Genomic DNA, 18,043 nt, shown 5'->3' with positions numbered 1-18,043 from the left:
CATACATACATACATACAGACAGACAGACAAACAGACAGGCAGACAGACAGACAATGTAACAGACAGTGAGAACCAGACATATACAAAGGAAGGGCATAAGAGGCATAAGAGACTGAGGAAAGAAGAGAAAGTGAGGGAAAAAATTAGGAGAGCAGAGGAAGGCAACTTGGGATCAGTACTGCACGCCGCATCAAACTCTCCGACGCTCAGTGCCTCTCCAACCGTCGTCGGGGGAGGATGCGCGCCCCTCTCTCCGGTCTGATCAGTCGCAGCCTCACTCGTACTCAATACCTGGTACTGACTGAACACAACTTAGCGCTCTGATTCTTATATGACAGTGGACCAAGTGACAGTGATAAATAAACACGAAGGAAAATAACAAGAAAAAAAAAACAATAAGTGATACGTGAATTTTAATGATAATGATGATGACTGACAAACCGCGGGAAAGACGACTTTTCCATGCATGTTGAAGTGACAAGTCGTTTTGAAGATTAGGTAGAAGTGAAAAAGTACAAAAAAAGTGTGTCACGTTGTGTTATGTGGTGTGAATGTTTATCTTCACGTGACAGAGTGAAGAGTGAAGGTGACGCTTGCCTCTTTTTGCCTGTGTGTGTGTGTGTGTGTGTGTGTGTGTGTGTGTGTGTGTGTGTGTGTGTGTGTGTGTGTGTGTGTGTGTGTGTGCGCGTGTGTGTGTGTGTGTGTGTGTGTGTGTGTGTGTGTGTGTGGGTGGGGGGAAGAAAAGGAAGGGAAAGACGAGTAGATAAACAGAAAGAGAGAGAGAGAGAGAGAGAGAGAGAGAGAGAGAGAGAGAGAGAGAGAGAGAGAGAGAGAGAGAGGCGGGGGGGGCAGGAAAGTGGCGCGTAAAACAGAAGGAAGTGGAACGAGCAGGTGTGAGGGAAATGCTTCACGTACGTACACACACACACACACACACACACACACACACACACACACAAAGTCTCGCAATTCACCAATTACACACAATCATCAGTTAAGACAGTGACACATTTCCGACCGTGAGATGATTTAGCGATGCCTGTCACTAAACGAAATCTGGGAGTGACTGGGTGAGATTGGGAGAGGAAGTCAGTCGGGCAGTTAGTCAACAAGTCATTCAGTTACTCATTGACTCACTCTGTCACTCACTCGCTTGAACATCTGGGTAAAGCGGGAGTCAGTCAGTCAAACAGCTAGTCAGTTAATAAGCTAGTTTGTCACTTTGTCAGTCAGTCATTCACTTACTCATTGGCACACACACAGTTACTCACTCGCTTAGGCAGTTAGGTAGAGTGGGAGTCAGTCAGTCTAGCAGCCAGTCAGTTAACAAGGCAGTTTGTCACATGATCAGCCAGTCAGTCAAGAAGCAGAGCGTTAGTCAGTCAGTTAAGTAAGCTCGCCAGTTGGTAAATCTGTATGTCACTTAGTAAGATCGTTGTCAATCGTTTGGCTTTTCTCAGTCTGTTATTGAGCATTTCAGGCACTCAGACTCAGTAATTTTGTTAGTCAATCAGGTCGTAAATGACTCAACGAATTAGTGAGTCGACCAGTCATATAACCAATCAGTCCATCGGTGACTAAGTTATTCAGTCATTCAACTTATAAGAAAACTCACTTCATTAATTTCGAGTCAGTCAACAGATGAACCAGTCAGCCAACAATACATTAAGTCAAGTAGTCATGCAGTTAGACGGTTCTTAGCCACTCAGTCAGTTAGCATCAGTTAGTCAGTCAGCCAAGTAGTAGTCAATGTCAACTACTTCATATAAAAGGACAAAAACTACAATTCAAAAATAGTTCTGCTTTGTCATCCTGCGCATCTTCGTTTTTTGTATACTAGCTAACTCTCTCTCTCTCTCTCTCTCTCTCTCTCTCTCTCTCTCTCTCTCTCTCTCTCTCTCTCTCTCTCTCTCTCTCTCTCTCTCTCTCTCTCTAGGAAAAGAATCCCTGATGCAGTTCTCTCTCTCTCTCTCTCTCTCTCTCTCTCTCTCTCTCTCTCTCTCTCTCTCTCTCTCTCTCTCTCTCTCTCTCTCTCTCTCTCTCTCTAGGAAAAGAATCCCTGATGCAGTTCTCTCTCTCTCTCTCTCTCTCTCTCTCTCTCTCTCTCTCTCTCTCTCTCTCTCTCTCTCTCTCTCTCTCTCTCTCTCTCTCTCTTTCCTTCAGCCAACCATCACCTGCTCAGTTACCGGAAGTCGCACGGCCCTTCCTCCCTCTCTCTCTATCTCTCTCCCTCCCTCTCTCCTTCCCTTCCCTTCCCCTCCCCTCCCTTACCCAGTCTTTCTCTCTCTAGCACACCTGGCCACACACACACACACACACACACGGATACAGTCATGCTAAAATTTCTTTTCTTATAGTTGGTCTGTTTGTTATGCAATCAGTCATTCAGTCAATCAGTCAGTTAATCAGTCAGTCAGTCAGTCTCTCAGTCACTTGTTCCATTTGCTTAAATGTGTGATCTATCTTTCCATTTATCAATGTATATGTATGTGAAGGTATGAATGTGTGTATGGTTATGTGCATGCATCTTCTTTGTCTATATGTATGTATGTATGTATGTATGTATGTATGTATGTATGTATGTATGTATGTATGTATGTATTATAAAACCATTTTGCTGTCCACTAACCAAATATATATATATATATATATATATATATATATATATATATATATATATATATATATATATATATATATATATATATATATATATATATATATATATATATATATATATATATATATATATATATATATATATATATATATATATATATTATATATCCTTTAACTTCAGAGCTCCAGTAACGTAGAAGTTCAAACAAAACGTGCCATATTCCTACACTCAAAACTGGAGGCTGGAACGTGGACTGGAACACAAGACTTTTATCCTTCACACCTGACTGAATGGACGTAAGAACAACTGATCCACACCTGCACGTGACAGATTATTCTCACAACACACCTGAAGCGGATCACTGTAAAGAAACCTGGAATGTGAAATTCGTGCAGAAAAAAAGAGAGAAGAAAAGGGAAAACAACGGAAGAAAAGGAATAAAAAAGTGAAAAGGTTTATAAGACCAATTATCTTTAAAAATGTCTTAACTTACGAGTTAAAAAAAAAAAAAAACACTAAAGAAAATTAAACGGAAAAAAAGGTGAAATTTCAAGCTCATACCTCTTTTTTGCTTATAGAAAGTTAAAAAAATAAAATATATAAATAAACTCAGATCAATTTCCAAAAACCGTCAGTTTCATTTTATGTTTATCTCGACTCTGAAGTTTCACGAACCTGCACTAAGGAATAAATAAAATAATCAATCACAGCTGGCCATATTCAAGTTACACTGGAATGTAACCCTGATTTACTGGCCCCGTGAGCGTTCAAACACCTAAAAAAGTGAACCTAAAAAATACTGGTCACTTTTTTTCAAACGAACACGAACCTAAACACTAAAAATCGAAAAAAAAAGACAATTAAAACAGAAGAAAAACTGGTGCCATTTTGTGATGGTCAAATTATTTAAGAAAGAGTATAAAGAAAATTATGAGTGACGGTACGTGATTGGTGCGTGATACTCAACGAACTGTATGAAGACTTAAGGACGATCTGATAATTATTATTGGAACCTAAACCTTTGTGATACAGATCGGTGATGAAATAAGAGATTCAAAGGGACATTACTCACAGAAGAAGTTATTAATCATTTCAGAAAAAAAAAATAATGTGCTTGACTGAGAAGTGGCAAAACTAGTTATATATTGGACGGAATAAAGAAAGGAGGGAATGAGGAGAGAGAATAACTGAGGAAAAACATTGAAACAAAGCAGAAATGGTGGCGTGGAAGCCTCACCCTCCTCCCTCCCCTCCCATTCCCATTCCCATCCCCCTCACCCCCACCATCACCACCAGCCCATAATAGCCTTACACCAACCACCACACTAACACCACATACCTCCCCACCACAACCAACACCATTCCGCCACCCTTTTCTCGTTACCTCTCCAATCAATTTTCCACCACCACCACCACCACCACCACCACTACTCATAACCCGGTCAGTAGACAAGCCTCCACCTCCACCACCAGCACAACCAGTTCTCCGTGCTTTCCCACCACTGCCTGATTCCCACGACCTCCTCTTCACAACGGGACACTACCTGCAAACTACCTCGTTACTACTGCTATTAGTACTACTGCTACCCCCGCCACCACCACCATCATGGCACCTTCCCACGGCAAAAAAGGTGAGTGTTAACTAAGTTTCTGTCAGTGAGTATATTAAAGAGTGAGAGGGTGCGTGAGTATCTGAGTGAAGTGAGAGTAGTAAGAGTCAGTAAGTCAGTCAGGCAGGCGGACAGTCAAAAGAGCATAAAAAAAAAATGAAAAAACGCATACGGCAATTCTTTTATAATGTATGCCTATATAAATCTATCATTCCTATTTATAAAAGTATGTAATCTTTTGATTCCCCCCTAATGACTGTATTAACCAGTCATCTGCCACTCTGTTTGTTAATGTATTTTTTCTCATATCCCAAATGACTGCACTAACAATCTGATTTTTTAGTTTAATCCAGTCATCTATCACTCTGTTTGTTAATGTATTTTTTTTATATCTGTTTTTTTATCCAACTTTATCTAGCTTAAACCCGTTACTTCTAGTTCTTTTTAGATTACTAACGGCAAGAATCTTAACAATATTAAGCATGTACACACAAAAAAAAAGGAAAAGGAAAATGGAAAAAAGGAAAATAGCGAAAAAGAAAGTAAAAATAAAGAAGACGCGCAAAAAATGAACAGGTAAATAAACAAAAAGAGAAAACCCATTAAAGTTAAACACACCCACAGTACCTTCAGAGTACCACAGGTTTCTCTTATTGTCACACGACCACCACCCCCACCACCAACACCACCACCCCCACCACCACCACCACCACCACCACCACACTAGGCCACAGGTATACAACTTTCTGGGCCCGCGGCGGAGCGTACCTGTCTTATGGTAATTAGCGGAGACGCGGGGAGAAACCTAAGGAGGGAACAAAGAAAACGACAGCGTCATTTAATCCATTACAAATTGGGAAAATGCGAGCGAATTTATTAAGGGTTATTCAGGTATTCAGGTATTCCGTTTTGATTTTTTTTATTTTGTTTTCACTGTAAACTGTAAAAAAATTATTGTTGTTCAGTGAGGTTTGGATGGGAATAATTAGTGATGTATCTTTCTATAGAACAATAAGAGCTACTACTACTACTACTACTACTACTACTACTACAGCTACTTCTCCTACTAACTACTAATACTTCTACTATACTACTACTACTTACTACTAAACAACAACAACAACAACAACAACAACAACAACAATACTATCACCACCAACACCCCCACCACCACCACTATCAACAACAACTACCAAAGCAATACCACCACCACAAAAAAAAAAAAAATAAATAAATAAATAAATAAATAAATGATAATGAAAAAAAAGAAAAAGAAAAGGGAGCAAGGAACAAGAGGAGAAGGAGGAAGACACGCCTGAAACCATACGAGTCACGAGCCAATACCATGAACCAAACTCGGCTGCTGACAGTGTACAGTTCCCCTCGCCAGACAACATTTCTACAGTCAACAACAACAAGTTTTAGAATTTATTTTATCTTATTTTTTTTTTTTTGTACCAGACTCTCAAATATGTCAATAATTTATAAACAAGGGAAGATTCACCTTTATTTTTATTTTATTTTTTTTTCTGTGTACTTGCATACGATCCTTTACTGTGAATGCTGACAAACAACTGTCTAACTAAGCAGGGAAGAAGAAAGAAAGAAAGAAAGGAAAGAAAGAAATAAAGAAAGAAAGAAAGGAAGGAAGGAAGGAAGGAAGGAAGAAAGAAAGAAAGTGGAAAGAACGAATAAATGGAAGAAAATAATGATTAAACAACTAAATGATTAACTAAGGAAAGAAAGAAGAAAGAAAAAGAAAGAAAGAAAAGAAAAGAGAAAAAGAAGAGAAATTAAAAAAAGAAAAAGAAAGGCAGAAAGAGAAAAAAAATAAGCAAGGAAAAAAGAAAGAGAAAATAAAATAATAAAAGAAATCAAATAGCAGTAAACAATAAACATTAAACAATAAATAACAGTTAAAGGAACAAACAGTTTCTTCCTAACACATAACAGTTTCCGCGCCACCACTTCCCCTCCTTAAAGTTGACACGTAGCAGAAAATCCCCGTTAAAGAGGATGAAGTATAACTAATCTTGCTCTTGATCTTGGTGACAAGTTTGTGTCTCCTCCGGCAAAGTTCCAACCTCAATGGCGTATCGTTTGATTTATCTTCGATGCGAGAATTCTGAATGTTATATTTTATTAACTCTCTCTCTCTCTCTCTCTCTCTCTCTCTCTCTCTCTCTCTCTCTCTCTCTCTCTCTCTCTCTCTGTATTTATAAGGCGTCAGTTCGTTTACGTTAAGATTTTATTCGGTTTGAAACTTATTTGGTTGAATATATTGGTGCTTAGAATAATAACTGGTGTGCAGCTCTTTTTTGTGTCTGGGCTGTGGGGCAGATGAGAAGACACAGGAGCAAGAGACGTTTTGCTGTTATTTTTCTTCATTAAAACAGAACAGGTGGTAAAATATCTCCTACTGATTATTTGTTCATTTATTTGTCTATCTATTTATTTAGTTACTTATTTAGTGATTTGTTTTTTACTTGTTTATTTGTTTGTTTATTTATGTTTTATCCTCTACTTCTTTTTATCAACGGATTCATTGATTACTTATTTATTTCTTTAGTCTTTATTCTTTATATTTTCTTATTTCTTACCTTTTTTTATTTTTCTTTATTTATTTACTTATTTATTTATTTATTTATTTATTTATTTATTTTTGGAGGGGGGGTCGTGTCAAAGAGTCTGACCATTTATTTTCCTTCATCAAAAAACAACAAAGGCTGTACACAAAACATCATCTCCTTATCTCTTAGTAATAGCGAAGCATGTACATGCGAGATACGGTCTTATTATGCACCTTTCTAAAAAAAAAAAAAAAAAAAAGGGAAAACCTGTGCAAACCTAAACACTTAATATGCTTCATCGATAAAATAGCAAAGCCTGTCTTCACTGCACTGCACGAACAAGCTCCTGACAACATGAGTGGGTATCATGGAAGTGATGTTAACCCATTCTTAGCGATAAGCAATAACTCACAGAACTAAAGAGTGTTGTGTGAAGTCTTTATAAGCATCTTCAAGAAAGGAAGGGGGAAAAAAGAATATATTTTGAACTTTCTAGTCAGTATAATATTACTAAATGACCGTAGAAGTAGAATAAATGAAGGGTGTGGCAAGTGGCAGTGAAAGAGTTAAAATAATAATTTCCAGACATTGACGGTTTCTTTTGGGCAAAATATTATGCCTTTTCTAATCATGCTGTATACAATGACGGAATCAGCTGTGAAATTAATAGATAGAATGAATTTAAACCTAACCTAACCTAACCGAACACATCCTTCAGTACTGGATGATCTCTTCTGACCTCTTTTTGGGGACTGGCGCCTCAGTGGGCCTTTTTATTTATTTTTTCTACATTTTTATTGCCCTTGGTCGGTGCCCGTCTTATATATATATATATATATATATATATATATATATATATATATATATATATATATATATATATATATATATATATATATATATATATATATATATATATATATATATATATATATATATATATATATATATAAAGACTAATCTAATCTAGCTTTCAGATGAAAAATAGTAGTATTAATGTTAATGTTATTTTGATATTACCCAAAAGAGTTGCAATATTTATAAGTCACGTAGTATATAAAGAAACTGAGCTTGTCCTATCAGATTTGCATTCACCCCAAAAACTCACAATACAAAAGCCACACATGGCTTAAGGCAAGTGAGCTCATCTAAAAAACAACACGTCAAAATTACATTCATCTAAAACTCACAAGATATAAGCCACAAAGCTCATCCTAATACCACGCATCAGGTTTACATTCTTCCCTCACCACAAATGATTGAACCTTCCCATCTTCAGACAGTGACTTGTTCTCTTATCAGTTGCGTGTTGCAATTTACATCGTAGTGTTATCAGTAATATTTCCAGTTTCTCAGGTCTTACTCTACTTTTCTTGTATTATCATCATAGAAGACGCAGGGTAGTCTATTTATTTTTCATCTAAACTGTCTGAATGTTCTGAATAATTGGCAGTTTGCAATAGTTTTCTCAATTTTTTTCAGTTCTTTGGATTTTGTTTAACCTAATTTTTTTTTTTTACAAGATTCAGCTTTCGTCTTCTAATTTAGCTTATCTTCACCTTCTACATTAATGATCAACAAAATTTTCTCTCTGAAAGCTTTTTTATTACTTATATTTTCACTTCCTAGGATTTTGTTATCTTTTTCTTTCTCTTTTCTTTTTTTTACGCACGACCCAGTTTCCCTCCTTCACCTTAACCTGCATCTATCTTCTACATAATTGATGATCTGCAATATTTTCTCTCAAATATTTTTGGATCAATTTTATTCTCAGCTCTTAGGATTTCGTTCTATTTAATTATTTTTTTTTCTAGTTACATAAAAGATCTAGCTTTACTGTTTCGTTTTGTCATCCATTTTCTAATAACTGATGATCTGCCAAAGTCTTCTCTCACTTCTGTCACTTATACTGTCAGTTCCTGGGATTACGGTTTATCTATTTTTTTTTTTCTTACAAGAGCCAGTTTTACTCTTTCATCTTAACCGACATTATTATTTTTCTTGTTCTAGTTCTTTTTCCCGATTGACAGCTAGTAACAATTTCTCTTTCTCTCTCCTTAATCAGCACCAGTCATATTTTCACCTTATAAGATGCCAAGCTATACTTACCTTTTTTACTGGATTCAAGTTTTCTCTATAATAAGCTTTCTATATAATCACATTTTCTATATAAATGACCTGCAACAATTTTACACATCAATCACATTATCACTTCCTACAATAAACCACAACATTTACAAAATTTCTTTTTTTTAAATATTTGTTTACCTATCCATCTCTGCATCCTTTCTCTTAAATAAATAAACAGATAAACACATAATAAAAAGAAAAAGGTAAAGAGAGAAATCGAAGGAAGTAAAAAAAATAAAAAATTGATAACAGCGAGAGAAACTATCGTACGTACGTCATCAATTAGAAAATGTTGTGTCAGGATGAACGAGGAAAGGACAGAGGACTTGAGCTGGACGGAAGGAGTCCGAGGCAGAAGAGCAAGAGACAAGCAGAGACAATATGGATGGGATCGTAAGGACAGCGGAGTAAGGAAATACAGCTGCAAAGAACGTAAAATAAAAAGTTGTGACGTTCCATTGCCGCCAACGTCTCCAGATGCACGACACTTCGATAGATAGATAGATAGATAGATAGATAGATAGATAGATAGATAGATAGATAGATAAACAGACAGATAGATGGATAAACAGACTGATAGATAGATAGATGAACATATAGATACATATAGAAAGGCTGACAGACAGATTGATAGAAATAAATACAAAGATTAGTAGATAGATTGTTATCGCCACGGAAAAATATCAATGACTTTCATGTAATAATCAGTAAGAGTTGTGGCTTTCCTCTCTCTCTCTCTCTCTCTCTCTCTCTCTCTCTCTCTCTCTCTCTCTCTCTCTGACCTGCTCCGCTACAGTTAATCCTAACTCGTTATTTGCTGATGGGATGATTAGAGAGAGAGAGAGAGAGAGAGAGAGAGAGAGAGAGAGAGAGAGAGAGAGAGAGAGAGAGAAGAGAGAGAGAAGAGAGAGAGAGAGAGAGAGAGAGAGTCAAACACGTGTACGTAAACCTTGCATTATTTATTATGTAGTCTTGTTTTCTTCTCTAACTAGTACCCTCTTTACTGTCCCTTCTTTTATTACTATTATTATCATTATTATTGCTGTTGTTGCTGATGATGTTTTTGTCGTTACTTACTACTACTACTACTACTTCTATTACTACTACTACTACTACTTCTGCTACCACTACTACTACTACTACTACTACTACTGCTACTACTATCTTTTCTTTTGCTTGCTTCCATATTCTTGCTTTCCTTTCTTCTCTCCTACTTATTTTCGTATCGGTTTTCTTCCTCCTCCTCCTCCTCCTCCTCCTCCTCCTCCTCCTCCTCCTTGTGCAAACTCGTCACGGAGGAGAGAAGTCCGGATGCGAGTGTGTATAATGAATTCAGTAAACACATTTTATTTATTCATTCTCTTTACCTTTGTTATCACCTTCTTCCTTTTCCTAATTTCTCTCTCTTTTTCTCCTTCCTCCTAACTCTCTCTTGTTCTTGACCTTCGTTTCCTTGATCTTCTTCCTCCTCCTCCTCCTCCTCCTCCTCCTCCTCCTCCTCCTCTCTCTTAGAAGGCCTACTAGTCTCTACTCTTTTTATATTCTCGTGTAATCTCTTTTTCCTCTTCCTTTTAGGCATTGTTGTTGTTGTTGTTGTTGTTGTTGTTGTTGTTGTTGTTGTTGTTGTTGTTGTTGTTGTTGTTGTTGTTGTTGTTGTTTGTTTGTTTGTTTGTTTCTTGTTGTTTTTTGTTGTTGTAGTGGTTCTTCTTCTTCTTCTTCTTCTTCTTCTTCTTCTTCTTCTTCTTCTTCTTCTTCTTCTTCTCCTCCTCCTCCTGCTCCTCCTCCTTCTTCTGTTCCTTTTTCCCTCTTCTTTTCCCCTTCTTGTTTCCTTTCTTGTTCTTGTTCTTGTTCTTCTCATTGCATTTTCATGTTTACTTCCTCACCTTCGTTTACCTGATCTTACTCTTCTTCCTCTTCCTCTTCCTCCTCCTGACTATCTCCTAATACCAGTAGTGAAGACTTGTAAAAAACGTAATACCTCCTCGCCAAGTAACTCTTTTCCTCAGAGCTGACTGGTTCTAAGTTACCTGTTATTTCTGGCCCCCTGTGGTTCTCCTCCTCCTCCTCCTCCTCCTCCTCCTCCTCCTCATCCTCATCCTGTATTTAGAAGTAGTTCTCAGATACGTAAAGGGAATACTACTGATCCTACTGCTGATACTACTACTACTACTACTAATGCTGCTGCTAATGTTACTAGTACTGCTATTACTACCATCACCACCATCACTATTCCTGCTACTGCTGCTCTTCCTACTACTACTACCACCACTACAACAACCTAAAACTACTATATCACCACCACCTTTTTTACTTTTACAACTAACACCACCATCACCAGTACCACTACACTCGTTGCTATACTAACACCACCACCACCACCATCACCACCACCATCACCATCGCCACAGATCGAAGAAGCACCAACAACAAAAACGCTGCATTGTTTACTGAAGCTTGAAAACAGAGGAGAGATGAACAAAGAAAATGGAAGTAAAGAAAATGAAAGAGTAAAAGAGAACGATAAGCAGCTGTTTGCCTTATGAGGAGATACGCAGTGTGTGTGTGTGTGTGTGTGTGTGTGTGTTTGCCTCTTGTGAGAGAGAGAGAGAGAGAGAGAGAGAGAGAGAGAGAGAGAGAGAGAGAGAGAGAGAGAGAGAGAGAGAGTAGATAAAATCGAAGCATCATGTGCGAAGAGGAGGAGGAGGAGAAAGGAGAGGAGGAGGGTGAGGAGGAGGAGAAGGAGGAGGAGGAGAGAGGAAAGGAGAGAGGGGAGTCCCGTTTAATACCACTCCTCCTCCTCCTCCTCCTCCTCCTCCTCCTCCTTCACCTCCTCCTTCAGAACAGCAGGTTTCCCACATCCGTTACTCTCCTTTGCTCCAATTTGAGGAGGAGGAGGAGGAGGAGGAGGAGGAAGAGGAGGAGGAGGAGGAGGAGGAGGAGGAGGAGGAGGAGGAGGTGGAGGAGCAGAGGTAAGCATGATAAAATAAAACTGCAACGTAACTTAAATCTCTCTCTCTCTCTCTCTCTCTCTCTCTCTCTTCTCTCTCTCTCTCTCTCTCTCTCTCTCTCTCTCTCTCTCTCTCTCTCTCTCTCTCTCTCTCTTTCTCTCTCTCTCTCCATACACAGTCATGGTGTCAAATTAAGCTTTCCCTCTTATAATCTCTCTCTCTCTCTCTCTCTCTCCTCTCTCTCTCTCTCTCTCTCTCTCTCTCTCTCTCTCTCCTCTACATATGTCACTCTCCCTGCCTGTCTCCCCCTCCCTCTCTTTCCCTCCCTTCCTTCCTCCTTACCTCCCTCTTCCCTCCCTTCCTACCTCCTTACCTCCCACCTCTTCCCTCCCTTCCTGCCACCTTACTTCCCTTGCTTCTTTCTTCCATATCTCCGGAGCTTACATCCTCTCTCTCTCTCTCTCTCTCTCTCTCTCTCTCTCCTCTCTCTCTCTCTCTCTCTCTCTCTCTCTCTCTCTCTCTCTCTCTCGTGTCTAAGAAAATTACCAAAAGTGAAAATAAGATAAAAAATTATGAATGAACTTGAATAAGAAATATAAAAAAGTAAGGAAAAAAAAAGACGAGGAGGAGGAGGGGGAGGAAAAGAAGAAGCGGACCATGACGAAATGATGACGTAAGACGAAAGAAAAATACAAAGAGAGAGAGAGAGAGAGAGAGAGAGAGAGAGAGAGAGAGAGAGAGAGAGAGAGAGAGAGAGGTCATTGCCTTGCGTCGCCTCGGGAAGCAAGAAAGTAAACGCTAAGCAAGTAATAAATAAGGCTGAAAATCCTATTAAGGTGCGTTTATTTTTGTCCTTATGGCTTGTCGGTGCGGGTGTGGCAGGAGGAGGAGGAGGAGGAGGAGGTGGAGGATGGGAGAAGGAGGGAAGGAGAGATGGTAAGGGAAGAGAAGGAATGGAGTGAGAGATGCTTATAAAAGGTTTTGTAAATAATGTAATAGTGTTAATTTATAGTGACACATCTTTACACACACACACACACACACACACACACACACACACACACAGACACACGCAGGAGGTCAGGAATGTTAGTCTTCAGTTCTTACTATTATTTTTTTCATTACCAACAGTTACCACCCCGTTAAATCAAATCGATCAGACTATTACCATTATTACCACTATTAACCTCACTACGACCACCACCACCACCACCACCACTTCCCTCCCACCCACCCGATCCACCCCTCCGATAATTAACGCCCCAGCAACCTTCCACCACCATCCTTCCGAACACACCCACTCAACACACGAACAGTTACCCAGTCTCAAGTTCACCCACCTGAACCACTCACCTCTCCCCCAACACACCCCCGCAACACCAGCACTCAAGGCAGGTTAAGCAGCTCGGGGGGGTGGAGTGAAAGGGCGTTGTGTTAAGCAAGGCCTGGGGGCGCGGCGCGTGTTAATGCATGGATCACGTGTTTGCTGAGAGACAGGTGTGTGTGAAAAACCAAAAGGTGATGGCGGTTTTTGGTGTTTTAAGAGTTTCACTGGTACACTCGAGAATGTTATGATTGTTTTTTTTTGTTTGTTTGTTTGTTTGTTTGTTTCCTTCTTTCTAACTTGGATTTTTCTACTAGTGAACTTAGGATTTATTTGCCCGATTCTGTTTTTTTTTTTTTTTCCTTTCCAATGACTTAAACTTTTGAATTATATAAATGTTTTTTTCTCTTTTTTTTTTCCCCATGACGAAGTATTTCACTCTAAAACTTTTACATTTTCTGCCTTTTTCTGTTGTTCCTCCTTCCTGACTTAAACTCTCACTTGTAAAATTTAGAAATTCATACTTGTTATTTTTTTCTTCTTCTATTTGACCTGAACGGTTTCACAAGCAAACTCTGGAATTCTCTGTTCATCCTCTTTCATACGACTTCAATTGTTTCTTTGGCAAATTCTAGAAATGTATATCTATCTTCATTTCTTCCTTTCTTATGACACGAAATGAGGAATGAGAAGATGAAAGGGTAAAGGAGGCAGAGGATAAGGAAAGGTGATGGAATAAGGGTACGAAAAAAAAAAGAAAGCAAGAAAGGAGAAACTGGAGAGAAGGAATGAGGAAGCAGAGTGAAAATATAATCAAAGGAATAATAAGAAGAAAAAAGAGGAAAAGGTGATGAAATAGAAGACAAAAGGAGGGATTAAGGAGAGAGGGAGGAGGAGAAGGAGTGGAGGAGACCTGGAGGTGATGGAGATACGAGTGATGGAAAAGGGCATAAGAGTAGTGAAGGAGAGGGGAGGGAGAGGAAAAAAGGAGGGAGAGGAAAGTTATGCAGACGAGTTTCCAAGGGCGGAGGAAAAACATGTTATCCTGCTAGAGGAGGAGGAGGAGGAGGAGGAGGAGGAGGAGGAGGAGGAGGAGGAGGAAGAAGAAGAAGTGAAGGAGGAGGAGAAATAGAAGCAATGTCAAGATTATCAAGAAAAGGAGAGAAAGAGAAGACAAACGGGAAGAGGAGGAGGAGGAGGAGGAGGAGGAGGAGGAGGAGGCGGAGGTTGAGGAGGAGGAATAGAAGCAGTGTCAAGGGAATCAAGAAGAGGAGAAGAGAGAAAGGAGACGAAGGGAGAGGAAAGAACAGAAAGAGAGAGAGGGGAAAGAAGAAAGAAGAAAGATAATAAAGAAAAACGGAGGAGGGATCGTGGTGGGAATTGGAGACTAACTGTAAAGAAAGAGAAGAGGAAGGAAGGAGAAGAGGAAGAGAAAATAAGGAGGAGGAAGAGGAGGAGGAAAGACGAGGTAGTGGGTGGAGAAGAACGAGAAAGGAAGGAGAAGGATGAGAAAAACTGACATAACAGGTTATATAATTAGATAACCACAAACACACACACACACAGGAAGACAAGACAAAGCAAACAAAAGCAAAACAAAACAAGAAACACTGACAAACACAAAAAAATATAGCGGACAAAACAAAAACAAACAAAACAAGCAACATTTTCAAGATTAATTCCCAGGCAAAAAAAAAAAAAAAAGAAAAAAGAAAAAAAGAGAAGAAAGTGACAAAAAGAACCAGAAGGAAAAAAGAGCTAATACCGCTGGACATAAAATTCTCACGTGCATAAAAACGCGAATATTTAAGCGCTTTTACGTTCAACTGCTTCCGACGACGTGCATTGTTAGCGAAAGTTATGTGTGTGTGTGTGTGTGTGTGTGTGTGTGCGGGTTCACTGCTTTGGGGCTTCGAAGCTGCATTGTCTCCCTAGCTCGTTGACTTAAATAGTTTAGGTCTTCCTCCCTCTCTCTCTCTCTCTCTCTATTATTTTTTTTTTATTTATTTATTTTCTGTCGTTACTGTTCTAACTACACTTGTTTTGATTATTGTTATTGTTATTGTTCTTGTTATTGTTATTATTGTTCTTATTGTTCTGCTATTGTTCTTCTGTAAACTTCTGTTTTTTGATCGTATGTATAGTCTGACGCCTGCCTTGTGCGCAATAAATTTATCAAACAACAACAACTCTCTCTCTCTCTCTCTCTCTCTCTCTCTCTCTCTCTCTCTCTCTCTCTCTCTCTCTCTCTCTCTCTCTCTCAGCAACAGGCGGTCGATTCCTATTCCCCTCACGCCCTTTTCCTCCTCTTCCTCCTACCCACACTCCCTCCTCATCTCCCTTATCTCCACTCCTCCCATGCTTTGAGAAACAAGCTCATTTCCCTTGCATTATGATAAGGTGAGATAGAAAGTCCCAGAGAAAGTTTTACTGAAGTGTTTTTCCAGGAAATGACTTAAGTTTAGCTATGGAAAGTTTGACAGCATGATTGAACGAGGAAAATATGATCACTTTCTTTTCTTCTTTTCTTCTTTCTATCTCTACTTCCCTCTTTTTCCTTTTTTTCTTCCTTTCCTTATCTTTATCTTCATATTTTTCTTTCTTCCTTTTTTTCCTTCTTTTCTTTCTTTCTCTCCTTAACTTACCGACTAAAATTCTTCCTCTCATTATCACTAGAACTTCCCTCTTCTTCTTCATCATCATCATCATCATCATCACCACCATTATTACCATCATCATCACCATTAATTCCTTCTCTCCCGCTTTCTTGACCACTATTATCACCACCATTACTGTTAGTATCTTCTCTTCTCCCTCTGCTATCACTATCATCACCACCTTAAGTAACTTTCTACTCTCCCTTCTTCATCACCATTGTCAGCAACAGTATCTCTTTTTTCTACTCATCCTCCCCATTATCACCACTACCACATCCGCACCCTTCCTCCTTCCTCCTCCACTGTCACCATGAGCAGTCTCCCCATTCCTCCCTCACCCCCATCGTCCCTTCTTCATCACCTCATCCCCCTCCCTTACCAATATGGCTTCCACGTGCAAGGGGAGAAAGATAGAAACCATCTCATACACACACACACACACACACACACACACACACATCACGACCAGATAACACCCCTAAAAACACCCACGCACGGACCGATACCGCCTCAGCGCGATTCCCACAAAGGTGCGAGGCATTAACAGTTAGTTCCTCCCTCTATATTAACGTTATGTTTAATGTTAAGTCTCCCCCCCAAAGCCATTGTTTATTTTCAGTGTAACAACTGCCATATCAATAAACCGTTTATTATTATTATTATTATTTACACACACACACACACACACACACACACACACACACACACACTCACGACTGAAAATACAAAACCACACCTGTTCTCTTTTCTTGTCACGAAAACCGAGGAATTTTAAAGAGAAACAAAGGAGGGAAAGAGAATGGGAAAAATTAAGAGAATGAGGAATAGAGAAGAGGAAGGGGATGACGGGAGAAAGGAATGGGAGAAGACAAGGAAGGAAGGGGGGAATGTGACGTGTACAGAGAGAGAGAGGAGAGAGAGAGAGAGAGAGAGAGAGAGAGAGAGAGAGAGAGAGAGAGAGAGAGAGAGGAGAGAGAGAGAGAGAGAGAGGAGAGAGAGAGAGACGGGCAGACAGGCAGACAGGCAGACAGGCAAACAGACGGACGGACAGACGGACACAAGAAGACTCAGTGCTATTCCTTATACGCATAAGTGCCACCTCAGGACTTCCTTAATGCCATTAGCGGGAAGCCAGCCCGGTGCCGCCGCTCACTCGCCACTTCCTGGGCCGCCCCTTGCTACTGCCGGGTCCCAGTAGTGCCCAGCGGCGGACAGTGACAGCGGCACTCTCCTCGGCACCGGTGTGAAGTTAGTCAATCTACTTCAAGTCCACGGGAAATATCAGCGCCCCTCTCCTCTATCGGTTCGCTGTATCCGATTGTTTGTCCGGTTAATCAGGCGGGCGGTCCGGAGTATCAGTTGATCGGTGCGGTGAAGAGATCTTTGGGGTCCTGAAAGACTGGTCCATCACTCCGGTACTTGAGGTTATCAGTCCGGTTGAAAAAATAAATAAAAAAAAAAAGGGGGGGGGGGGCGAGATTAAAGCGGGTCCGTGAAAAGAAAAAAAATAATTCATCTTAACTGCCTGATCCAGCCTATAACATCAGGGAGGCCTATAATTTACCGGGACGGCCTATCATCAGCTTTATCCATCAGTAAAGTAAGAGGTTCCCGAAGGAGGCACTGAAGGAGGGAGGAGCAAAAAGCAAAAAGGGAGGAAAGAGGAAGGACAAGAGGTCAGCAAGGATAACGCTGACCTCCTACGTGACCTGAAACAGCTGATGACGTGAGAAAGGTGAGAGTAGGTGTGTAAGGAGGCGAGGGAGTAGAAGGATGGGGGGTATAGGGGGTGTCTCTGGGGGTGAATAGGTAGGAGGGTGTCTGCTTATCTGTCTCTCTGTCCGTCTGTCTGTCGTGTGGGTGTAGGACGGGGAGGAGAGAAGGATGTCTGTTTATCTATCTCTCTGTCCGTCTGTGTGTCTCTCATTCACCTAGTTTGCTCTGTCTCTGTCTCTTGCTTCGAACATCAGGATATGAAGCAACGGAGCATTTTTTTCTGTAAAGCTTCGCATCTCTTTTTAGTCTTGGTGTAATTACTAAAACCATGATTACTACTATTTAACATCTTTATATAATTCTATCGCCATACAAATGTTTTTCATGCTACTACTACTACTACTACTACTACTACTTCCACCAACACTACCACTACTACTACCACCACCACCACCACCACCACCACC

The 18,043-nt window shown here is 39.9% G+C and overlaps 1 protein-coding gene across 5 annotated transcripts in view; it reads left to right on the top strand.

Annotated features, from left to right (window-relative positions):
• The first annotated feature begins 221 nt into the window (after window positions 1–221).
• Window positions 222–18,043, top strand: part of LOC135112654 (myosin-IIIb-like) — a 54,627-nt gene continuing 36,805 nt past the window's right edge. For 3 of the 5 annotated variants that reach the window (XM_064027275.1, XM_064027272.1, XM_064027273.1), the window contains exons 1-2: window positions 222–295; window positions 2,802–4,252. In XM_064027275.1, coding sequence (XP_063883345.1) covers window positions 4,228–4,252 — 25 coding nt within the window. In that variant the 5' untranslated portion in view covers window positions 222–295; window positions 2,802–4,227. Of the gene's footprint in view, window positions 296–2,801; window positions 4,253–17,049; window positions 17,596–18,043 lie in introns of those variants that run through there. The other 2 variants (XM_064027270.1, XM_064027271.1) reach the window with 2 other exon arrangements.

This window comes from Scylla paramamosain, chromosome 24 (assembly GCF_035594125.1).
Source record: "Scylla paramamosain isolate STU-SP2022 chromosome 24, ASM3559412v1, whole genome shotgun sequence".
NCBI lineage: Eukaryota > Metazoa > Arthropoda > Malacostraca > Decapoda > Portunidae > Scylla > Scylla paramamosain.
The sequence above is the reverse complement of the archived record's forward strand: the minus strand, read 5'-3'. Positions and strand labels throughout refer to the sequence as shown.